This window comes from Uloborus diversus, chromosome 1 (genome assembly GCF_026930045.1).
Source record: "Uloborus diversus isolate 005 chromosome 1, Udiv.v.3.1, whole genome shotgun sequence".
NCBI classification, from domain to species: Eukaryota; Metazoa; Arthropoda; class Arachnida; order Araneae; family Uloboridae; genus Uloborus; species Uloborus diversus.
The window spans coordinates 135,011,245-135,037,491 of NC_072731.1; the positions used below are offsets into that span (position 1 = coordinate 135,011,245).

A 26,247-nucleotide genomic window follows, 5' to 3' on the forward strand; every position below is an offset into this window, starting at 1 on the left:
TTTTTTTCTTCTTTTTTTTTTTCGAAATGAAAAAATATTTAGTAGGTTTTATGTATTTCAAAACTTGCAACAATAGATTCGGAGGATATTTTGCTAAACTTGAGAGGTTAAAACGGATGTCCGAAAGTGTTCCAGCGTGTGATAGCTAAACTTCATTTGGAAGTAATAGTTTAAAAAGATATTGGGGAAAAAAATCTACTTAGAAAATCACACAAGTAAAGTACTTTCGTTAGGTCAACAAATTTTTAACTTTTTCCTGGTAAATAATGTGCATGTGGATAAAAACGTTACAAAAACGTTTGCCCAACTGTCCCGCATGTGACGGTTTAATCAGCCATGCATAAATATAAGAAACTTTTTAATAATAAACGTTCAAACAATTATTCTTCATTTTTGGGGCTCCAGCCGCATATTTGATATTTTTAGCACCTCTTCTATTTCTGTTTAGGTCAATCTTTCTGACAACCATTCCGGAAAAATTTGATCTTTAAATATCTAAAAAAGCTAAATCGAAACACACTGGATTGTTTTTAAAATTCATGCGCTAAAGTAAAGACTAGTTTCTTCTGAGAATATCAATGGAAATGCATTAGTATGCATTTCCATTGATATATGGATTGATGATATATTCACCATTCCATGATGATATATTGATGTACATATATATTTCCATGATTTCCTTTGCATTAGTTTGCAAAGGCAGTTACTGTCTCGAGATCTTAATTTACTTAGTACGTCAAAGATGCTGGATTAAGGTAAAAAACTCTAACCAAGGACGGATTTAGGCACATGTAAGACTTGCCAGGGGCAGTAAATATAGAGAGTGGCAAAATTTGAATTAATAAATTATATTTTTAGGTTCAAGAAGTTTATAACTATAAAAACTATTTTAATTAAGCACATAGGAATGTAATTAAAATGCCTCTGCTTTTATTTTATACAAAATAATTCACCAGAAAGTAATAAGGCAGACAATTAGTTTAGGTTTTAAAAAAATGCGAAGTTGATGAAGGAAAGTTTTTGGGAAGGGTAATTACTACTTGACAGTGCCCAGAGGCATCATTTCAGCATATCCCACTTCTTTCTCCGATGATAATTGAGTAAACGTGATTTTAACTACAAAAAATTAATTTTTAATTCCTAGAAAAATAATTATTACTCATTTGTTTTCTTTCACTTTTGTGCTTGACAAGATTCGCAACTGGTACAATTGTAATGTTTGTGCTTCTATTTATATATTATTGTACATCTCGGAGTTATCTTTCGTTATTAATCTAATATATGTGTCTTTCATTGAAAAAGTGGTCTATTTCCATATTTTAAAAATGCGTACTTGTTTGCTAAATGATGTCACATTTGGTTATATCTTTTACTTTTAAATCGAAGCAAAGAACTTTTCGAAGAATAACTATCCAAGACTAATAGTAGCTGTTTTTTCCGAAGGAAATATTTGCATAAGGCTTTATGCAATTTTTCATAGTAAAATAATTTACAAGGAGGTACGCCATCTTTTACAACGAAAGACATAAATATGCCTCAACATTTTTCTCAGTAGTTCGTGAATTAGTAGGATAGACTGGGGCACCTTTACGCGGATGTATTTTAATGAATTTTCTAATTTTTATGTTTTAACTTAGGGAATTTTAGACATTGCGGTTTTATGAAGCAGATAATGGAGTTAAAATTCGTATGTTCAGTTGTTGCTCATCTTGTGTTTTTAACCGTTAAAAAAATTATTTTTGAGTTCAACTCGGTTGCGTAAATTTGCGCCGGACACGGGGCACGTTTACGCACACTTACAACACCTAATGTGGCTCTGTTTGTGTTTTGAACATAATGTCTTACCATCGCTAAAATAAAGCTACTTTATTACAGATTGAATAGTGCATCAAATTGAAGCTGAAGGGGCATGAAGACAGCACTATATGATTGTAAGCTATAAGATACGAATGTATAACTTAATTAAAAATTAAATAATAACTTTCAAAACTAAATAGCCGAAAAATACTAAAAATGTTTGAGACGGTTTGGAGCAAAAAAAGTGTCAGGGGCACGTTTAAGTAAGACACAGTAAGAACGATCGTAAAGGTGCTCCGACGTGCAATGCGTTAACTTGCCCCATCTTAAAGTTTGGATTCATTTTTAACATACAAAAAGAAAATAATGATAATAATAACATTTTAGTTTATACAAATACAATTTTCGAAAAAGGATATAATTCTGCTATTTTTTACATGTTTATTTTTTCTTAACTAATTATTATTTATTCACAATAAGCTTCAAAGAGTTCAACACAAAATTTACTCAACTTAGTAGAAAACAGATTAGTCTCTCTGCATGCTGGATCGAAGCTCGACTAATGCTCAAAAACTTGTGAAAATATTTGCATCAATTTGTTATGACTTTTGGCTCGCCTGTTATTATTTGTTTCGAAAAAAAGATACTGCGTTAACGTACCCTAGTCTACACTATGAAAATCTCAGTGGACCTTTTTCTCTCTTTGTTTTTTGTGGAGGAAAGGGGGGGCGGGGAGGATAATACGAAAATTAAAAATCCGAAACGTTTATTTAGATCTAAGTTTTTATTTTTATCTTATTAACTAGAAAATCTCCCGTCAAGATATCACGGGTTTAAATTGCTTCTATATTTGAACAACGAAGCAATTGCCTGTTTGGTGATATTTTGATTGTTGAAATTTTAACCCTAACACCAGTGGATTAACTGTAAACTACAGTAGAACAGTTAAGTTACCGGATCCAGTTCAGCTTTGTCACAATAAACCCTTCCTTGTATGTAAAACATTACAAAAACACATTATCAAATTATCATGCCGTATTGCGAGTTTCATTGTTGATGATGCCAGGAGTGTTACTCAATCAATGGCTGTTATATACACTGGTGTGCAAAAATTAAGGACAAGACGGTTTTTTCAATATAACATGGTACAAAAGCTTTCCAAACCAACACATTTAATACCGTAAGATCCCCAATACGTAAGGACATGTGTAATGTAAGCAACACTTACTAAAAGAGGAATCAGAGGGATAAAAAGAAGCTTTTTTGAAAAAGTAGCATGGAGCGCAATGCGACTGAAGGCTGAAACATTCCTGTGATGGGTGTCCAGCAAGAAACATCCGGTCTTTAGTAGGGGATATGATCTCCCCCGATGCTAGGCAGGTTTCACAGCGTCTTGCAGCGTCAATCGAAGCTCCCGAATCGTTACTGGTGGTAAGGTACGAGCTTCCAAGCGTCTGCCTAGAAAATCCCATACATGCTCGATAGGATTGAGATCCGGAGATCGTGCCGGCCAATCCATGCGTTCAATATCCTCACTCTCTAAGAGCTGTTCGGCAGCTACTGTGCGATAACATGGTGCATTGTCGTCCATGAAAAGGAAATGCGGACCCATAGCGCCTCTAAAAAGACACACATATGGAAGAAGAATCTCGTTACAATAACGGGTCCCGTTGACTGAACCTGCGTCAAAGATGTGAAGGTCTGTACGACTACCAAGCATGATGCCTCCCCAAACGAGAACACCGCGACCTCCATACCTGTTTCTTTCAATGATGTTCAAGGGATGATTGCGGCTTCCCCGCTCTCTCCAGATGAGTATGCGATGAAAATCGCTACTCAGACTGAATCTGCTCTCATCTGTAAAGAGTACTCGTCCCCATTCATTGTCTCTCCAATTCCGGTGTTCCCAGCCCCACAGAGAACGCCTTCTCCGATGGGCAGGCGTTAGAGGTACACACCGTATAGGGCGTCGTGCAAACAGACCACCACCATGCAGTCTTCTGGCCACGGTAAAACGCGATATCGGTCGTCCAGTCGCCGATGTCGAGTGTCTAGCGATTTCTCCCGCTGTCTGCCGCCTGTTTCTTCTGGCCTGTAAGACAATATAACGGTCATCTGCGGGTGTGGTTCCTCGTGGACGACCACTACGGAACCCTCGGATAGCTGTTCCTGTAGTTTGAAATTGTCTCCAAAGTCGTAAAACGATGCTGTGAGCAATTCTGAACTCTGCAGCCACACTTGTCACACTGCGGCCTTTCTCCAACTTCCCAATGATTCGACCTCGGGTAAAAGCATCCAGATGTCGTCTAACAGATTGATTATTCGCTATTTCTCGCTGAGGCAACAACTCGGTGTGATTTTAACTGCTATACGGCGTGCAATCTCTTTGCCAGAAATACTGATCTTACACCGACAACATGCTTTATACTACTCAGACACTCCCCCATTACGTCTGCCTGCATATCTGCGCATGTGCTACCGTACATCACCTTACTTAATCTCCTGATTGGTCTTTCTGTCCGCTCTGCCTCTTCGTTCAGCTGATATGCTAATTTTTCGACTTCGTCCTTAATTTTTGCATACCAGTGTATATGAGGATTGTTTTGGATCTGCCATCTACTTATATTTTGTATGCTATACCTTAAAATATCTAAATACAATCGTCGACTGAATACTAAGAGTAGATAACTGCAAATATGGGGGGGGGATGCTATGTTTCACCTTCGTTCATAATTTTTGTTCAAAAAATGGCATAAATAATGGAATAAAATTTATAAATGGTAGCTTCATAACATTTAAATCAAGTCTTCACGCAGGGGCGTATACAAGGGGAGGTTATGAAGGTCATGACCCCAAATACCCCTTTCCTAAACCGCCGACAATATTATCCGTCCTTTGTGTTAAAAAAACTTTATGAATAAAATGTAACAGACTTCAGTACTCTCTTTTTTTTTCAATTCATTAACTTGTTTTAAAGTAAATTTTGCAAAAGCTACTTCTTTTAATTGTTGATAAAATTGGTTAGTAACGTTTGTGTCCATTATGTGCGTTATTTTTGATCGATTCGGTGCTTTTTATCGACACCGAAGTAGCTTCATAAATTTTTCGTACTTAAAACCGTAGGTTCGTTCCTGGAAGGGGGAGGGGGTGCGGTCATTCTCTAACATGCCCCCCTAAAAAGACGTCTGTATCTGCCCCTCTCTTCATGTTCCAAAATATCAGGGGAAATATTAATTTGTTCAGTTGTCCTCAAAACCGTACGAGAAAAGCCGAAATGTAGTTATCTTTTTATAACATCCATGCAAGTTGACAAAGCTCATTTTTAGTCAAATCTTTGACCAGATTTTATTTAATTTGCAATGCTCTACCACAGAGGGGGAAAAAAAGTAAATGTCATTTTTCACGTCTTGTGAACCTAATCTATACTATTGCTGAAAGCCAAGAAATCAATCACCTCAGAGAATGGTGACAAAACAAAGGAAGCATCCCCCATCCTGTTCCGGCGGGGCAGAAGGGGCGTTACATTTCCTTCGACGCCCCTGACGTTAGAACCGATAATGGAGGGGACACGAAAAAGCTGGGGCAAAGGCCACAATGACGCTTTGATTTAAGATGAGAAAGAGAAGGGAGCCTGCTGGCGTCATCCACTTTTTCCTGGGACAAAAAATTTTTGTAACTGTAAGTCGAAAAATTTTTGCTCTGAAGAAGTGGAGAACCTGTTTCATAGTTTTCACTGGTAGATTGAAATACATTTAATGTTTTTTTTATGTAACATGTATAATGCTATTGCCAAAATAACAAGTTAGAGAATTATTAAAATTTTGAATAAAAATCTTATTTGGGGGAAAATGCAACGAACATTTTATTTCGAGGTTGGGTTTTTTTCTTGGCAGTAAACTCCGTTAAAATATTTGACGTATTGAGGATCTGAAGAACAAGATTGGACATTCAATGAAGTAGCTCTGAACCTTTAGAACCGATTTTAAAAAAATCCTAAAAAATATAAGAGATGGCGTTTGTAAAGTTGCTTGTAGTTAAGGGCTTTTTACCAAAAATAAGAAATAAAATAAAAAAACATACTAAACATCTTTTATTGTAAAATTATGAATAAAGTTTGCCTAAACATTACATTATATATTAAGTAGAAAAATTGGCCATTCTTTAATTTCCCTCAACGAAGTTTATGAATGAAAACCTCAAATTCCTACAGCTAAAGCTATTTTGTGGGGTTTTTTCAATATTTTACATCATAAGAATCACAGAACTAAGCTTCCGAAAATCCACTACCCATTCTACACTTAGAGTACTAGTAAACGTTTTCACTATGACAGATTTCCTAAATTGCCATTGAATGTAAGTATGCCCAGTTTAAATTAAATATTTTTATAAGCAATAAGTTTACTACTTTTTTTAAACTTCTTACTCAAATACAACTTTTTTTTACGTCCTTTGAACTGGAATGTTTGAAACTTTATTGTGATGTGTCAGAACACTTTATTGTTGATTTACCTTTCACTTTTTCTAAAAAATAAATACTGTATTTCAGTGCTAAATGGTAGACGCATCTTCATTCAATATCAGTCTCAAAATTTAAATTTTCAGCTTCATTTACTTCTTTTGTTATATCATAAAAGGTAGAATATTTTATTTACTTATTAATTTGTTACAGTTTTGTAACGTTTAATATAATGTAAATGTCAAAAAAGCATTTTAGATTTCCTAAATGTTTTAGAATCAAAGTTTTAGTATTTTTAAACATCATGAATGGTTTTAGAAATAACTAAAAAAATGTGATTCGTGTTTCTCCCAGTCACAAAAATTACCTCAATCAATGGCTCCCCTTCCCTCCTCTCAAATACATCTGTATTTGAATTATTTTTTTCTTAAGTATCTCAAACTTTACAAAAAGAAACGATTTTTTTGCAGATCTAAGCAAATTTGTTTTGACTTAATCAACCGTCAAATATGTTTTATTTCAAAGGCGTGTTTTTCACTCCTTGAGAGAAAAAGATGCGTTAAGACTGTATTAGAAACGAAGAAGAAAATAAAGTCTCTGGTTTGAAGAAAACGCTTTGTACTGAATTGGGAAACCGAGTGAATTAAATGTCCCTGTCAAACGATACTGCTGTAGCGATAAATTGTGGTGGATTCGTTTTAGTGAAAAATTGTCTTCTGACAGTTAGAGGGATCCATATTTTGATTCATTTTAGTTGAAAACTACAGGTTAGTAAAGAATGTTGTTCAAACAGTTAAACAACAATTATTATTATTATTATTATTATTATTATTTTGCACAGGCAGTGATTTTATGAAAACTGGATAGAGTTTCGATCATTTGACATCAGTTTGACCTATGTTCTATTTGATTAGACTTGTACTTCAAAAATTTTAAAATTATTTGAAAAACCATTCTAAATGCGATGATGGCTTTCAAACTGTTATACAACTTATAAATTCAGGAAATAGGATTTTGGAGCTAGTATTAAAAAATTCTATGTTCAACAGTAGTTAAACTACTAACTGTTAAAGTAAAAATTGTTAACTTTCAGTTAATCTCGGTAAATTTTTCACCAATGCAAGTAATCTTTTTCTTTCATTAAGTATTACAAAAGTTTTTGAAGCTTATGTACACAAAGCCTATTTCGTTCATAAATGAAAAATATATTTAAATAATATTTTATTACAATTAAATAGTAGAGTAGCAGCACTGCGGCACAAAATCACTCTCTGTCTTCGTTCGACTTTGAAATGATCATTAGAACGCTAGAGTACTAAAGACTGTAATACTTTAAGTACTACACTAAAACTATATGAAACAAACGTAGCAGAGCGTGTTGCCATCTATACACCTTTCTTGAGGTTTTTGCAGATCTGAACTCGTGGGAATGTTTTTCTCAGTGACGACAGTGGTTCTGACGTCACTACGATTAAGATGATGAAAGTTCGATAAGTTCAACCACACATGTGAGCCATGTAACCAGTAGGAAATACAGTAACATATTTTTGAAAAGCAAAAATACACCGGCAACACGAATGTAAAACAATATTGATGACGTTGTCTGCGATCGAACCTTAGTGGCCGAGTAGCCTGAGATATGGCTCTCGTTCAAGATGAACTTTTTCTTCCTTTTGGATGAAAATTCTTCCGTGTAAATATGTATTGATAAAAGTGATATTACTGTATGTAATGGAGGTGTAACTCTAGTACTTTTTATACTCGTGTTCAGCTGTTCAGTGAGCTGTTTAGAACCAGCACATTGTGAAAGTTACAGAAAAACTTGCTGGCAACCACAGTGCCAGCAATTTTTGCTGTAAAATGGATAAAATGTTATTTAGTGTAATGCATAATAAGACAAATCTAAGTAATAAATGTTTGCTCTTGTTCATGTTCTTTTTTTTTTCTGCTTACTGTTTTCTTCGTAAAAATATCAACTGGGAGCTTCAACCAGAAAGAAAACCACGCTTTTTTTTCCAGCCATGAGATATTTTCTCTCCTAATATTCAACACGCAACCCTTCATTCATCTCGCGTCTATTTTGCCGCCGTTTTCAAAGAAAAGAGACAGGCGAAATCAAAAACATCTTCGATATTTTGACGGGAGGCATACACCCTTACAGAGAAATTTTCCTCTTTGTGAAAGTTCACTCACGGACAAACCTGATTACAGGATGAAGAGAGGAGAAATAAAATACAATTTGCTGGGAATATGTTTTCCGGATAGTAGGAAAAATCTTTCCATCCTTCCATGACACATATTCCAGTCAGCAATGCTCCGGGGGCGGAGAGATGGAAGGCGTTCAACTATCTCTGTCCATTCTTTTCCCTTTCTGCTGAAATCGATTATTTGTGAAGTGACACCCCTCTTTTATTTCAGTAAACGTCAACTGAAGGGCGCCGATTCACTATGATAGTTCCAAATCCGAAACGTTTCTTTGAAATCGAAGGTTTTTAACCCTTCCACTTTTTTTTCCTTGTCTATTTTTTGATGCAAACAAAAGATTTTCATCGCAGTGAAAGGAAATAAGTGCGCGTACTCTCTATGGAGGTTATTGTTTGGTTGAATTTAATTTTGCTGCCTATTTTATTTATTTTTACAGAAAGACTAAACTTTAAAAACAATCACGGTATCGTTCTACATTTGTCTAGCTGTTATTTATTTTGCCCTTTTTAACTCATTAAGCCGTTGCTTGTATTCATCTGCTGCAATTTTTAAGCTGTCATTAGATTTTTTCCTGCTTCATATTTATTCAGATGTTTTATTAATTTTTCATGTATTAGATTCACGTGTATGCTATACGCACTAAGGTTTCACTTACTTTTCATGGGCCGTGGTGGAGGTAAGGTGTTGGACTCGTAACTGGAGATTTCCGGGTTCGATGCCAGCCAGTCGAAAATCCTCCTTGTTTGATAATGTTGCCTGGGAAACGTTAAATATCTCGCGGCAAAAAGAACTAAAAAATCCCATTCCAAATGAATACCTCTGAAATAACGTAACCAGGAGTTTTTCGGTTTCTGGTTTTGATCAAAATTGTAGAAATGTTGATAGATGGTGCTTTTATCTATCGTATGCTGTTTGAGCTAAGTCGGACTTAAATCTCAATGGGAATTTGTAAACGGAAGCAGTACTTTTCAGCTTTAATCAGGGAATATTATCTACTTAGGTAAACCCGAGGCGTTTAAACAACAACATTTTTTTTAGTGCGAAAAGTATTTATCTAATGAAACAACGTTTAAAATGCTCAAATACCAATCAATTTTCAGACTTTTTGCCAAGTGTTTTTTCATTCATAGGATTGTTTAGTTTGCATTGAAAAAGAGATTTCTTGCAACACTTGAAAAACTAACTGGCCTGCAATTTGATTGGTTCATTTTAAATTTTGTTTCAAAATTTTCTCTCTTGTTTCACAAAGGTTTTTAAGGTAATTTTTAATATATAAGCCTTTTTTAAAACATTTTTATGCATAGTATCAGTTTCAAGAATCAGTTTTTTCAAGCATCAGTTTCGACTGCTTTCAAAACACAGAACTACTAAACACTAAAAGCAACTTCCATTTTACTCTAAATTAAAAAAAAAAAAAAAAAAAAACATGGGAAATATTTCTAGTTGATAATGTAAACTGGTTAATATCCTATTTCTGAAGAAAGATGGGAGTTGTGTAAATTAACTAATAATGGTTACGAAGAAATAAATCAATTTTGGGCAATTCTATCTTATTAATAGGAGTCGGAATCAAAAACGGACGATATCAATATAATACTATTTTGAGTTACATATTAAAAAATGAAATGAAACTTAGTTTAGTTTTCCAAGTCAAGGCTGTGAACTTCTTGAATCGAAATCTGCCTCGCTAATTGCTCTATAAAGCATGGAAGTCACCTGACGCAGAACTTGATGAATTTCGCTTCACAAAATCAGTGACTGAGAATTCGAAAGATATGTTATTAAATTAGTTAAATTTGAGTGAAAGATTTCGATGTCATAGAGTTATAATTGTAATCATAATCTCTACCATTTTTTATTATTGTAATAGCAATCGTAATCGATTACGGTTTCTTGTAATGGACTCCGAGCCTGTTCCTGAGTAGTAACACTGAGGCTTACGTTTAGTCTGGCTTTGAGACACAGATAATAAGGCCGTTTCCATGGACACTTTCGACCCCGGAAAAACCTGCTTTTTACCGCATTCCGGTTATTTGTGGGGTTTATGCGTAATCTTTCTCCTCCTGCTCGCTTCTGGAGGGAAAGCGTGTTATTACCCAAAATGCATTACGCGAAACAATATTATCTACTAGCTGCTAAGGATACTGGGTGAAAACCGCTTTCTCTGGTACAATGGGAAACCTCATTTTACATGGAAACGGGGAATTTCTCAGTCGGTTTTTTGCGGAGCCAGGGCGAGGATTTACCGGGTCGAAAAGTGTGTTGTGAACACGGCAAATGTAACACAAGTATGATTGGTAATTTATCAAGCGGAAGTTGATGCTTCATTTTAGCCTCAAACTTTTTCAACCTCACTCATTTAGAAACATCATGGAGAAAAATGCCTGCTATTTTTTAAAAAAAGGAAACATTTTACCTTTCGTACTGAACCAAGCATTTTCCACTTTAGTTCTGATCTGCAGTGGAGAAAATTACATTTTATTGTAAAAGTCTTCAAAATAAAATACAAAAGTAATTAACTTGCGGAAAATCGATTTAACTACCTGATGCGAAGAATAAAATTCACGAGAAAAGCTTTATTCCAATTACATGTTTTCTAACTGAAGTATGAAATTTTAAATGCCTGACAGTCATAGCCAGTCGTTTCTTCGAAATAAATATTGACAGGATATTAAACAAGTGCATATATTTTAAATGAACTTCTAGAACTTTCGGATATTTTAAATACTTTTATCACCGGTTTGAGAGAAATCAACTGCATCGTTACCAAAGAGAAATGTGCTCATTACTATTATTGTCGTTAGGAAAACAATGAGCGGAAAAAGAAATCTTGTGCTTAATTTCCGCTCTTTCTTCGCTATTCTCAAAGTTATGGAATGCCGAAATTACTTCCATGAATTGGAGTTATGTGTTTTTTAGTTGAATGAATAATTGAGTTATTTCTGAAAAGAGGGTTGTGTGCAATTTCTATAGTTTCAAAATTGTTTGACATTCAAAAATTCGTAAATTTTTAAAGAAATATCACTTCTTCTTAAAATTAATGTGTGTATGAGAGAGTGTGTGTGTGTTTGAAAGATGGTCGGAAATCAAGTTTAAAATTACTCAGTATGATTAACTGAGGTCGAACTTGGTATATGTTTCGACACTGGTGCCAGGGGCGGCTCTAGTAGTTTTGCCGCCCTAGGGGAGGTTGACAAGTGCCACCCCCCTTCCTTCCATTGCTTTTTCTAAAGTGAAATATTCAAATACAAATCGGTAATAAACAAAGAAATAAAATCCTGACTTATATTCCAGCCTTAACACTGTTTTCCACGATCAAATACTCCAGATAGACTGGTACATTAAAAGTAATTCTATAACTTCAAACTGTTTCTTTTCTCCCATTTGTCATTTAAAACTAAATAAATAAAAATCTATCATTTTTTAAAGAATGGTGGGACGGATTTGAAATCTCTGAACAAGTCGCAATCAGTGGCATAGGAACTTTGTAAAACAAGGGGAGAAGGTGCTCATAGTGGGAAGTGTCTGGGATCCAAGAGGCAGAAGCAATAGCGAAACCATAAAACAAGGGCGTCCATATAGGGGGCAAGGGGGGGGGCTCGAGCCCCCCCCCCTTGGAAATTAGAACTTTCTTGCTTTTAGTACTTTCTTTGCAAAAATATAAAAATATTTCTTTTCCAGCCATTAATGAATACATAATTAAAAATGTCAAATTTTAATGACTCGAATCTGTCCTGAAATCTGCCTCTATGGGGAAAATATCCTGCTAAAACATGGTTAAAATTTCTGAGCCCCCCCCCCCCCTTACAATTTTGCATATGGGCGCCCATGCCATAAAATATTTTTAGGGGGGGGGGAGGGGCACTTAATAAGATTTTCTAATTTGAAATGGACGTCCATAACTCTCTCTCTCTCTTTCCCAGCAATTTTTTCAATCACATCTAATGTATACATTGTATGTGGAGTGAATGAGGTGATTAAAACTTCTGGTTTTGGAAAGGGGTCGGTCTGTACTAGAAGATGAAGCACGTAGAAATAGAAGTTTCCTGGGGTTCTCTCCGGAAACATTTTTGAAATTCTAGTCCTAATAACTAAGTTTTTAACGATTTATGGTAATGTTAAAAGGGAGAAAAGGTTTTAATACTCTCCCTAGAAATTGTTTGGAATTGATGTCATTAAAACGCGATTACTTACCATATTTGTGGCTGTTATGGAAAATGGTATTACTCAGAGATTGTACTTGATCGATTTTTCAATTTGATTTATATCTCCCTTACATCATTTCGAAATTGAAGTTCCAAAAACGTAAATGTAGACAATCTTTAGTGATGTCAGGGAAAAACGAGATAGGGCCCTCCACTGGAAACTTTTCGAAATTTAAGTCCTAGATAGCGTTCCTCAATGATGGTATCGGAAGAGATTCAGAGATTCCTTCTCCCTAAATTTTCGAAATTATAGTACTAAAAATTCAATTTTCATCGTCCTTTTGGTGATATCAGAGAGATGAGTTTCGGGGGTCGTTATAAAACTTTCTTATTTTCTGAGAACTAGAGAAAGGGGAATAAATGAAAGAGGAGGGCAGAGAACCACTATGCCTGAAATGTGTTTAAATGAAATGTTTGATGTTACATTTTTCAGATACGTTTTAGTAGAAGTGCTTGATGGAAACTATAAAACATTGTTGATACTTTTTTTACAATAATAAGTAAAAAGTAACACTTTTAATCGTAAAAATGTATATGAAAAAGTGTTTCCCGGAATCTCACAAACATTTTGTGGGGCAAAATGACATTAAATGGCACTTTCTACCCGAAATAATGATCCCATTTTCTTGACTTAGGTCTTATTCGAAAGCCCGCGAAAAATACACCTCACGTTGATTTACTTCCTTCGAATTTCAAAAAAAAAACCAAGGCTGTAAATCTCTAGGAAAAGAGTTATAAGCATTTTTAAGCCAAATATCAAGTCGGAAATTTATCGTTTGCCAACAAGCTCAGTTTAAATCCTTTTCGATCTGTTGCCATTTTATACTCGACTGTGAACAAACAAAATTCTTGCTTTTGCTTTGAGGTAAAAATTTCCCCTTTTGAACATTTTTGGGCTTTTTTTTTTTTTTTTTGAACTGCCACTATAAGATAATCAAGGATTTTAGTTGCATTAATGGAGGTTTGCGTTTAATTTATTCAGAACTTAAAGAATAACCGTTAAAAAAAATTAAGAATCATTTTTTGACGGGAAATTTTACAGTATATTTATTCTTCTATTATTTGAGCCCAGTTGTTGAACACGCGTGACTTGATCTAACTTTTATTTTCGAGGTAGACCGTGCAAAGTCGCTAGTAGATAAATAAATCAAGTAATTTGCCACCCTTAAAATTAAAGTGAGTTTCTAATTAAGTTCCAAACTGATTTTTGCATATCGAAACACTGATACACACTTTAAACTATTTTTTTAACATTAAAGCAGCGCATCTTGTGGCACTTAAACATGTATTAATATTTTCCAAAGACTTTTAACTCGCATAACTTGCCGCCTCTCAAATTAAACTGAATTTCTAGTTGAATTCCGAACTATGTTTTGCATATTCAAACACTGGTACAAACTCTAAATTATTTTTTTTAACATTAAGGCTGTTTATCTTTTGGCACTGAAACAGATATTAAAAACTTTTTAAAGAAAGTTTCAATTTCGAAATTTGCCGCCCCCTAAAATATGCCGCCCTAGGCGTCTGCCTAGGTCGCCTACCCCTAGAGTCGGACCTGACTGGTGCATAAATATTGACTAATGTTAACTCAACTGGATATTACTAATTGTGTGTGACTATTTTCTTTCTATTAGTTATAATAAAGTTATCACAAAAGATTGAGCTCAAATGAAGTGTTATAAAATGTATACCAAATTAGATTGAGCATGTTAAAAAGAAGTCGATGTTCATCATTAATAGCATTTCTTCATACTTTTGATTGATATAGATTTATTTGAAATATACCACTCACTAAACATTCCATTTCTTGATGCTATAATTTCTGATTACAAAGCAATTTTTTTAAACAAATTTGTATTTTTTCTCTAGATTGCTACCAGGGGAGAAAACCACAGTACGCGGCATGCGACAAAGGAAGCCAATGAATTGAAAAACAGTTACAAGAAAATGATTCCTTGTAAGTACCACAATGGGGTTGTTTCCTTCAGTCAAAAGTACTAATTTTAGTCACTGAAATTGATAGAATGAGTAAAAAAAATAACATGGACCCAGAAAATACTTTCATTTTCCCAACAGTTATTTTTTAATTAATATTTTTAAATGTTCGATTTTAAAAACAAGGCGTGGTCTTTATGACGTCACAAATGATGCAATTTTGCGCATCTTTCTTCCACGTTTCCACGTTATGATAATCAAGAAGCGAACTAAATATTGCACTTTACGCTTGCTATCAACCATACCGTTTGCCAATACACGTGAGTAGAGATGCGAATTAAATATATTTCTCCGTGAATGGCAACACTGAATGGCATTTCATCATTTGTGATGTCACCCGACAGAAGCGTAAACAATGAAAGCGCACCGATTTAAGTAATTTTTTTTAAATATTAAACTTGAACAAATTATTTTAAAAATGGTCAGATCCTATATTTTTTAAGCATACTCTTTCAGAAAAAAATACTTTTAAAATTTTGGAAACGACCCCATTGCAATTTTTAATAAACATTACTAAAACATGCTTCTTATGTAGGCATATCCGAGAATTAAATTTAATGGCCTCGAGATCCCTCTTATGACAGCGAGCTTAACAACAAAATGTCCTCTGGCAAGTCATCAAGTTATTCTCTTAATTTACGAATGATTTGACCTCCTTGCCTTAATTCATTGTGTTCGGATTAGATTTCCATTACTAGAAGTACGATACTTTAATGATATGAATCACGCACCTTTGCTCCATGAAAACTTCGTACATAAGTAGAAGTTCATCGGTTTACATAAGTTCAGTTTCACTTAATTTCATTTTTTTTTTTTTTGTAAATTTTTTTTAAACTCTTATTATATTATTCTTGGACCATTATCAAAAAAGGATAAGATATTTTTTTATGCAGTCTCAAAGCCTCGAAACCGTTTTGTCTTATATATTTTTTGGAATGAAAATGGCTTCCTTTAGCGTATTTGTAATCTATTTCGATCAAAACATAGAGACTTAGCAATAACTTGTAGCAATTTGTACTTATTTTGTTTTGTAGTCTCTCTAAGGAATGGTTTGTTGCATATTACACTGGTGTAAGAAATTAAGAGAATTTTCAGATTTGTTCAATTATCTCCAGAACTACTGTACCAATTTTAATGAAATTTGGTATGTGCATACATTGAAACAATACAAAACAAATAACCAACCAAAATTTTAAAATACTCACGCATGATCATAAATAACACTCATTAGAGTCGGATGGCAAGAAACAGCGGTTGCAAAATTGAACAAAAAATGGGTTTAGTAGGGGGTATGGTCTCCTCTAACAGACATATAGGCCTCGCAGTGTGACTCCGTACTTGAAATAAAGCAGTTTATGAGATCCTTAAGCAATTATTTTCACTCATTCAACAACGCCGTTCTCAGGCTATGGATGGTCCCCGAAGGGGTGTTGCGAGTTGCTATTGCCCTCCCGAGAGCGTTCCAAACATGTTTTACAGAATTAGAGTCTAGAGATCTGCTTGGCCAACCCATCGAACGAATATCCTCCCCTTTTAGAAATTTGTCGACCAGAAGAGCTGTATGTGACCTTGTGTTAACATCCATTAAAATTAACTCAGGGATAACAGCGCCCTTCAAGAGGTGAGCATAGGGCTCCAAGACCACATCCCTATACCTGGCAATTGTCACAGAGACTCTCTCAAGGACTTGGAGGGGTGTGCGGCCATCTAACATGATGTCGGCCCAGAACGTCAAACCACTACCACCATAATGGTCGATTTCGCCGATATTGGAGGGTAGGTAGCAGGTTCCTGCTTCTATCCATGTAAACGTGGGACAAGAATAAACGTTTAAGCTGAAACGGGACTTGCTATTTGCCTTCCGATATCCGCGAAATCGACCATTATGGAGGAGGAGGTTTGACGGTCCGGGCTGACATCATGTTGGATGGCTGCACAGAGAGGGTCTGTGACAAGTGCGAGGTATAGGGATATGGTCTTGGAGCCCTATGACAACCTCTTGAGGGGCGCTATTAGCCCCGAGTTAATTTTAATGGATGTTAACACAAGACTACATACAGCTCTTCTGGTCGACGAATTTCCTGAAGGGGAGGATATTTACCGGATGGATCAATCAAGCAGAACTTTAGACTCCAATTCTATAGAGCATGTCTGGGACCTTTTTGGAGGGTAATAGACACTCGCAACAGCCCTCCGAGGACTTTCCATAGCCTGAGTACAGCGTAGTTGAACGAGTGGAAACAATTGTCTCCCCCCCCCCCCCCGGATCTTATAAACTGCTTCATTTTAAGTATGGAGTCACACTGCAAGGCTTATATGCCTGCTAGAGGGGATCGTAACCCCTATTACACCCCCGCTTTTTTTTTTAATTTGCAATTGCTGTTTCATACCATCCGACTCTAACGAGTGTTATTTATGATCATTCATATACATTTTAAGTTTTAGATGGTTATTTGTTTTGTATTGTTTCAATGTATGTACATACCAAATTTCATTAAAATCGGTCCTGTGTATCTGTAAATAATTAATCAAATCAAAAAAAATCTCTTAATTTCTTACACCAGTGTATCATTAAACATTTATGGGTGAAACCTACTTGTGCTATTCGTAAAATCATTACATCTTTCTACAGGAAAATAAAATTTATCACAATGAAGATTGAAGAATTCGGTAAAGTAAAGCGATAGTTTTTAGATGATTTAAAAGAAATTTTCGCAAGCTTTACTTTTTCGACAGACAAAATTTTAAATTATGGCCGAATATGGTAAATTTCTAACTAATTGAAGATTAACTCATTCCGTTTATCCAGTGTTCCGGTTTTTGAACTTCAAGATAAATGGACGGAAATATATTTTCATCCTCAGTGGTATATGTCATGAAAGCAATTTTAAACCTGCATTTAAAAAATACACTTTTGAATGCTCTGCACAGACGTTAATTATGTTGATGCTTTAAATATCGGTAATGCTCTCAGTAATCCTCAGGGCTTAACTTCTAACAACAGAAGTGCGAGAGCATTATACTTTCATTTTTTATACTAGAGGGCTCCGCATCCTGCTCACTGATGCTCACCAACCCCTAAAGATTGCTTCGCAAAGATTTAAATCGTCAATCAGAAAGAATCAGATTTAAAACACGTTACGAGTTCCGTTTGGAACAAAAAACACCCCTTTCCTGGGTTTTAAACTAACTTGTACTAACTTGCAGAGCTATAGGTTAGGGTGTATCGAAAAAAACTTTTTTTCGAAATTCAATTTGTCAAGTTGATAAAAAGTTGTCCCTACTGACTCACATCTTACATAAAAAATTTTATCCGAATCAAAAAATATTTAGGTGTCCCGCACGAGGCCTAAAAAGTTTATAATTTTCTTTAAAAAATCAATTTTTTTTTCTGAAGAAAAAATTAAATAACAGAAAAAACCTTAAAATATTTTCAAATTGAAAATTGTGTGTAATATAGCTGGAAATTATCGTCAAATTAAAGGTTTTGCTCTCATGCGGCATTTAAGTTCCCGCATAGTACTCAAAAATAAGGAGTTTTTAAAAGTTATGGTTAGTACTTTCAATATAAATGCAAGTTCTAAGCTCAAAAGTTCTAAAGCTCAAAAAAAAAAAATTTAAGCTTTAAAATTTTTTTTGCAAATGTGGGTTTAAAAATCTTTTTGCTAATAAAGAATTTTTGATACATTTATTTATGTTTTATAGATGAAAATTATTTGAACTTATCTTCCGATTAAATTGTAAGATTAGTTTTGAGAAGTTTAAAAAAAAGTTAAAGGTTATAAAACAATCTTGCTAACATTGCTCTCATTTTATTGCATAGAAGTTATGTTATTGCATGAATTAAGTATAATAAACTAATCACCAAAATATGCGTAGAATATTATGTGTATCATCATGTATAATATCAAGCTTTTTGCATACTACTGTTTTTCAACAGTTCAAAAAGGATGCGTGAGTTTTGCTGGAGGCTTTTTCAGTACACCATTTTCAGAGTACTGCTAACTTACATAATAATAAGCAACGAACGTTTGATACACAAAAGTGTGCCTTTCGCATCACATGGGATGGAAAGGGATTTTTGCCTAAAAAGTAATACGATTGATGAAAACGCGGGCCGCATTTAGCAAAATAACTCCACAAACCTCATGATCTTCTAATAATTTTCAATTTTTTTTTTCTTATGGGACGAATTTTGGACGAATACGATGTCTTTGATTTGTGTACTGCTGTATCCAATTTAACTACATTAACGTTGGTCATTGCATCAGTGTATTTGATTCATTACAGCAGTGAAAGAACGCTAATTGGTTTCACCAAATCATATAGTCTCAGTAAAACAATTTTTATAATTTGTCTAATTTTAAATCTCACTTAAATTTTATGTTTATATTTATATATAAATATTAATCGTTAAATTTTAGTGATGTTTTTTGAAAATGTCTATAATTTTTACGCATTTTCTCAATTGCTGAACGTAGGAAACTGAAACCTCCAATAAGAATACAAATTCATTTTCATCGTTCATCATATGAGACACAAAGTTTTTCTCGCTCTTCTTGCAGAAATACGGTAATTCAAACTTCAAATGATGATTGAGAAAATATTCGTTTTATGAGCCGCAAAAATTAGAAAACGTTTGCATAGGAAAGTTTTGCGGGATTGGAAATCTTGCGGGATTTTTCTCTCAATGCTGCGGGATTAATCCCGCAAAATATCAGGCTGGATCCTGCAGAATTCGGGATCGGGATCGGAAACCCTATTTCTAACTAAGCCACATGGCCTTGTAAAATGCTTTTTTTTTTTTTTTTGTGAAAATCACGGAAGTTTACAGTAAATTCGGGATATCTATAAATTGTTTATGATAGCTTGTTCCCCTCACTTTTTTTTCCAACTTTGCTGTGTACATTTTTCAACTTGTAAAAAATTGAACATTTTTTCTGTTATTCAAAAAAGAAAAAAGAAAAAATGATTTTTTTGAAAAAAATTATAATTTTTAGGCCTCCTGCAGAACAGCTAAATATTTTTTGATTCGGGTAAAATTTCTTTTGTGATATGTGGGTCGGTAGGGGAAACTTTTTATCCACTTGACAAATTGAATTTCGAAAAAAAGTTCTTTTCGATACACCCTACTATAGGTGCTAAGGGGATCCTGAGCATTGCAAAACTTAAGTTTTGCACGCTTGAAAAGTGGTTTTCAAATTCATGGTCTCTAGGAATATATTTTGCTCGTTAGTTGAGGGCTTGAATTGAGTTGAGCCTAGGATTTTCCGTAAAAATAGAAACCCTTATATCTGTTGTTTGAAGAAGCTTTATTTGATGCTGAAAAAAAATTCCTTTCGAGCGACATAGAATGTTAAGGGGTTTAGGAAATCTTTCAATACTTTAAGAGGCAATTTAGGTGAAATTTATTTGAAAAAAATAATTATAAAAAAACTAATTATAAATTTTAAATAAAACACCCCAGGTGAAAACCCCCGGGGCTCAAATCAATTTCCTACCAAACTTCAAGGCTGTAGGTGCTATGGGATTTCCTGGAAGTAGACCCGACACAGACTTCCTTTCACAATTTCTTTGACGTTACTTCTTTTTAATGCATAGAGATAAAAAACATAAATTCCACTAATATGTAAAAACAACACGAAAAATAAAACAAACGTACAAGAACTCAGCTCCCCTGAGTTCCCGTGCAAATTAAGCCATAATAATCATAATAAAAACAAGCACATATTACTATAAAATGAGGGAAAGTTTTATAAGTGATTTTTAATGTGTAACGAGGATGGGTTTTTAATTTTTTGGATTTTTAGCTTTTAGATTATTATAATCGCTCTGTTTTACTTTAATAAGGACAATTTAACAGCAATGTTGAAACTATCAGTTCATGTTTGATTTGAAATTTGACCTTTGAGGCAGTGAGAAGCAAAATGATGTAAGTGGACTATTTAAAGTTTCGAGTAAATCGCGTTTTAAGTTCAGATTCTTGGAAGGTTTTCATTAAAATAATTCAAAATCGTGCTGTTCAGCGGCACCTACTAGAACTATTTCGTGCCCAAAAGCAGAGGAGAAGTTCTCCTCCTATCATTTGTACTAGTTATCTCCAAATATTTAATTTTGTCATTTACATCCCTTTGCTTCTCACTGCCTTATTTGATACCCTCAGAGACCCCCGCATCTACCAACTGCTTAATTCATCGATTGTAAATACTCAGATAAATCTGAGCAAGCGGATATTTGAGGAATTTTATTTAATTATAAAAAATGTATAATACTCACACAAAAATGATTATCGGTTACAAGTTTGATTCAATGCTGAATTGTCTCATCTCTTTTCAGATGATTACAACCGCGTAGTTATGGAAGCCTTACCCGGAGTTCCCGATTCCGATTACATCAATGCATCATTCATCGACGTAAGTTATAGAACTCCATTTTCACAGTTTTATCCTTTTTTTTTTCTTTTTTTTTCGTTCCTTTAGGGGGAAAAAAGCGCTATAAAGAGAAATACTCGGATTGCACTTCAGTTGGATAGACAACTCAGGGACAACAACTAATCAAAATATTTCTTGCTGACTCAGGGATTTGAAGTGTATTTTTTCGTAAAGAGAATTGCAGAAGAGTCACGAAAACGTTACACTCAGAACTACAAAAATCTCAGAAACACTCAGAAACCCGATCGAATCTAGAAAACTCGGCCAAACCTCAGAAAAATGAAAACAGCCCTCATGAAAGACTTGTTGCGTACGAATTCCGGCACTTTCAAACTTGGCGACTTTTTGCTCCTCATTAGGTCGAGTTTTCGAGAATACTGTATCCGAATTTTTTTTTACAAATGTACTGGCTGGTAACTAAAATTGAGGATGAACTAAAATGATTACATTATCAAATTTGAGGTCAACAATAAAAATACAAAAAAGTTATTAAGTAAATTATCTGTTTTTTTTTTTTTCTCAAGGGAAAAAAACTGGGGAAACTTCTTTTTCTGGAAAACTTTATAAGGTATTAGTTTTCTGCGTTTGATAACGTTATTTTGAATAATCTAATGCCAGCTTCTCATTTAATCTGTACGTCAAAAGTCTTTTGCATTTTCGACACATCAAAACGGAAGTCCAGGGGAATATTAAATCGTATTTCAAGTACCTTTAAGATAAGAGATGAACGTATGGCGAACTTATCGGTTAACTTAAGTAACCACAACGTATGAGCCTTATATTAATGTTTCCCAGAAACGTCCTAATCTCGAAATTCATGACATAAGTGTGACAATCCATTTGTAACTTTGACAGCTCCTTACTCGGGAAAGATATTGCATCGCCTTATGGCGTGTCAGAGCCAAGACTTCAATAGGAAGAATATAAAGTATGGAGAGATGTCGCAAAGGTGCTTTTCTATGAAGAACTTTTACCAAACATGTCTGTGTTTTCCGTTGCTTCATCACTTTAGGTTGCTTCATTTCGGCAGCAACTTTTTGTTTTATTTTGTATAAGCAGACATCAGGTCTTGTCCCTTAACGACGGTCCATTGTTCGAATTCTTTGATGACTTCATCTAACCAAATGATGAAATTTTCAAGTGGCACCTTTTCACAAAAAGAAAAGCTGATGTGGACAACCAGTACCGAAAAAAGTTCGGAAAAAATATTTGGGGGAATGTACTTTGAGGTTTGAGGGGACTCGCCAGAAGAAAAGGTGTTTTGAAGCCAATTTACATTGCATTTGTATTATTTTTAGAATAAAAGACTAAATACTTCGGAAAACGGCTTCACCCCCCCTTCCTGCCTCACCCCCGTTAACCCCTCCCTCACCATCCTACAACAGTATGGACGCCCCCCATGACTGCCTTTTACATATATCAAAAATTTATATATCTTCGAAAACTAAAACAAGTGGGTTCGGGCACTAATATACGCGAGTTAGAAGTCATGTTTCCTGAATCCGTAATTTTTCATGAGTTATTTTGTTTTTACATCAACTTTTAGACATTTTCTTACAGCAGTCAAGTATAGTAAACATAGAGCGGGGCACTTTTAAACTTAAAAATAAGGGCTGCTGTTTTTTTGAACATCTAATGTCTGAAATTTCTATAATGAGGAATCGGGTTTGTTACGATTCGGCGCGGCCGTTTCGGCGCTGGCCGTTTCGGCGCTGGCCGATTCGGCACTGACCGTTTCGGCGCCGGTCGTTTCGGCGCCAGATTTTTGCATTCTGAACTTTATGAATTTCAGATATTTTAGTTCAAAGAAGGAAAAAGATTTCTGGAAGAAGAATGTGAATTTAGCGCTCTAGAAGCTAGTTAAAATTTATTTTAAAATTTACAGTGGGGGAAAAGAGGGGGCATATGTGATCCACGTGTGTTTTACTGCGATAACATAAAAGAAAAATATCTTGAAAAAATAGCAAATAATGCCAGTACCAGTCCTACCTCTTTGTCGATTTTTTTAATTTTTTTATCAATGCTGAACCGTTTTGTGTTTCTGTGGTGATTACTTCTTTGTTGCTGCAGCTATTGGAAATAATTTCATAAGTCTTCTTCACGTGAAAACACGTTTCAAACTAACCAAAAAGCTCGACTTAACTATTACAAACCCATGTACGGACATCAAGGTAAATTTAGGGCATTGTTTGATTTTTTTTTATTGACTAAAAAATCATTTATTTTTTAAAGTTAGTTCTAAACACTTATTTTTCTGTACTCAATTTATAAATTTTTTGTAAATTACTTTTTTTTTAATTTTTATTATTATTATTATTTTTCATTATTGCCTTTTTTTTGTTACGAAATAGTCAGTTGACAGTTTAGTGCTATAGAACAGTTACAGGAACTAAAAAGACACAAAATATTTTATTTTTATTTAAAAAAAAAATTTAAAATATTTTTTGTTCATTATATTAGTCTTTATGAAACTTAAAAGCAATAAATAATAATAATCTTTACATAATAAAGTTTTTTCTTGTCTATCCTGTGTTCAAAGCACTTTACACAACTTAACTTTGTAGATAGCAGGGTTACACGTGTGAGTTTCTCAACACGTTAACTTTTTCCAATAAAAAATATAAAAAATTCATCTTATTATTAGTTGACATTTTTAAATTTTTTACAGAGAAGATATTTAAGTAAGTGCACAAATTAATGATCAGCAACGGAAAAAAAATCAATTTAAATTGAATGAGTTTTATATTTACATTTCATAGAAAAATGTCAATGCTGTTTCCTAACTTATCTACTTCGAAAAATTATGAAGATGTTTTTAAACTTACATGTTATCAACTAATCATAAAAAAGAAAACAAAATACACCTTTAAAAATATTACTTCATAAAACTTTTTACAAAACTTTTAAAAAACAAATGATATCTTGAATTTTGAAGCAATGTTTGGCAGATTTACATGCTGACAATTTCGATTTTTGAACAGGTCGTATTGAAATGGGCCGCGTCGAAACGGTCGCGCCGAAACGGCAGCGCCGAAATGGGTTTCGCGCCGAAACGGCCGCGCCGAATAGTCCCATTCCGTGAGGAATCATAGAACAAGTAAAATAAACAAACCAAATGTTTGTAAAACGTCCGATTTTTGAAGAATTTCAAAATTCAAGTTTCCGGATTTGAGACTACAGTAAACTTAACAGTTTTAGGCGCAGTGGTTTCATTTGAAACCACTTTTTTTTTTCTGCCAGCTGACACAGTGACTTCAGCAATTAGCTAAAAATAATGACAAGTTGAGTCCTATAATGAGTCCTTGCGTCCCGAAATGAAGCCAGCGTGAATAAAAGAATAAACAAACACAGTCGAAAAGGGACAAGCAGTAAATGAAACAAAATAAATGCTGGATAATAGTGTTGAATCTCCAGTTTCACTCCTTTTGGCTATAGAAAATACCGCTGCTGTTACAGTAAGCCATTCAATGAATTTAAACCTTTTTTTTTTTTTACTGCTTATTTTGATTTTGAGCTAAGAAAAAGTATACTGAGCTTTTGGGTACCAGCAAAATCGTTTATGATCATCTTAATAAGTTGAGTCTTTACAAGATTCGTCTTAATGATCATCTTAATAAGTCTTATTTCGTCACCAAATATAGTTGTAAATCTGTTGTTATGCTCCAGGTTATGTATCTTTATTCGTCTAAATTGATTTAGTTTTGACTCAAACAAGTCGAAATAAGTTTTGAAAATCGCTACATCTTGGAACCTGCAGTTTTCGTAAAATGATTTCCTTCAAATAGAAAAAAAAATATATATGGTTTGCGTAGAGTACTAGGCTAGTATTATTGAACAATATACAGACAGTAGATGGGTAGTAAAAATATAATAAATATTAGTGTAGAAGAAGTTTAGTTAATCATGAGATATTTAGAAGTTAAATCATGAGGCTCAGAATCAATGGCAGTACCAAGGCTTCATAATTAATAAATGTAGCAAAATAATGCAATATAAATAATTTCATTTCATATAATGTTTCTGTTATTTGAAGATTTCTGTATCATGCTCATAGCATAAGTAGAATACTAACAAACATTTTAATGGACATTCACTAATTTTGATCAAATATCTCCCAAGGTACCGTTTAAAGAAAACAAATAAAGTCAATACCTTCTGAACAGAGCAAGCATCATTAAACTATTTACATTCCATCAGAACCTCCCTAAAAGCTTCTTCACAATAACACGCCAGATATTGCGTAAACGCTTAAACCTATTTCTCTGACGGTAATGACTTTCAATAATGTTTTTCTTAGAACGAAGATGTGTATCTTTAGTTCTCTATAGAAGATTACTATTCTTTTAGATTCATCAAAAAAAGAACATTTTTTCTTTCTTCGTATTTTTTGGAACTTATTTACTAACGTCGTTTTAACGACGACAGTAAATAGTCGACTTCGACTTACGATCTCGTTAAAAAAGATGTAAAAAAAATGCGCGAAAAGATTAATTGTGCTGCTTGTACTCCAAACTTATCTTTACCTCTAGGTAAGAGTGTAGGCTTTATTTTCCTTTTTTTTATTTGATAAACATACGCCCGTTTACAAGTTTAAATTTCTTCGCTCTGCTATAAACAAAAGAAAGTAGTTAATGTGAAGAAACAAAAAAAAAAAAAAAAAAAATGTCGTATTGCTATAGAGAACTTCAGAAACTATTCATGTTTAAATAGGTCTAAACTAATGCTCATTTTTAAAAGCTATTACCTCGAATATTTTTTTCCAACCCATATCACATTCATAAATCACTTCGCAAAGTTTCGTTGGAAAATTCGTTATTACAATATTAGAAGAAGTGATCGATTGCGCAATTACTCAGATTTTGTACGTTTATGAAATGTTCACCTCAACCTTTTCCGAACCTTTTCTTTTGATAACACAGGGGAACAAAAAAAAAGTTCTTCTTTTTTTTTTTCTTTTTTTGGTGTCCAGAGTTTGAGAACGTTTTTAGATATGTTTGTGACTCTAAATCGAAATATGAAGTTAGTTTCTCTATAGCTGTTCTACTTTTTCACATAAGTGCAGCTGTTTCACCCAAAATATGTAGTTTTAACTCCATTTTGCGCGTTTATATAGCAAGTATAAGCTTCTGAAACAAGTATTGCTTCCAGAATATCTGCC

At 34.1% G+C, this 26,247-nt stretch overlaps 1 protein-coding gene across 1 annotated transcript in view; it reads left to right on the forward strand.

Annotated features, from left to right (window-relative positions):
- The window catches only part of LOC129235201 (receptor-type tyrosine-protein phosphatase kappa-like), a 115,232-nt gene that overhangs the window by 18,759 nt on the left and 70,226 nt on the right, over positions 1-26,247 (forward strand). The window contains 2 exon segments of the mRNA XM_054868911.1: positions 14,533-14,620; positions 20,995-21,071. Coding sequence (XP_054724886.1) covers positions 14,533-14,620; positions 20,995-21,071 — 165 coding nt within the window.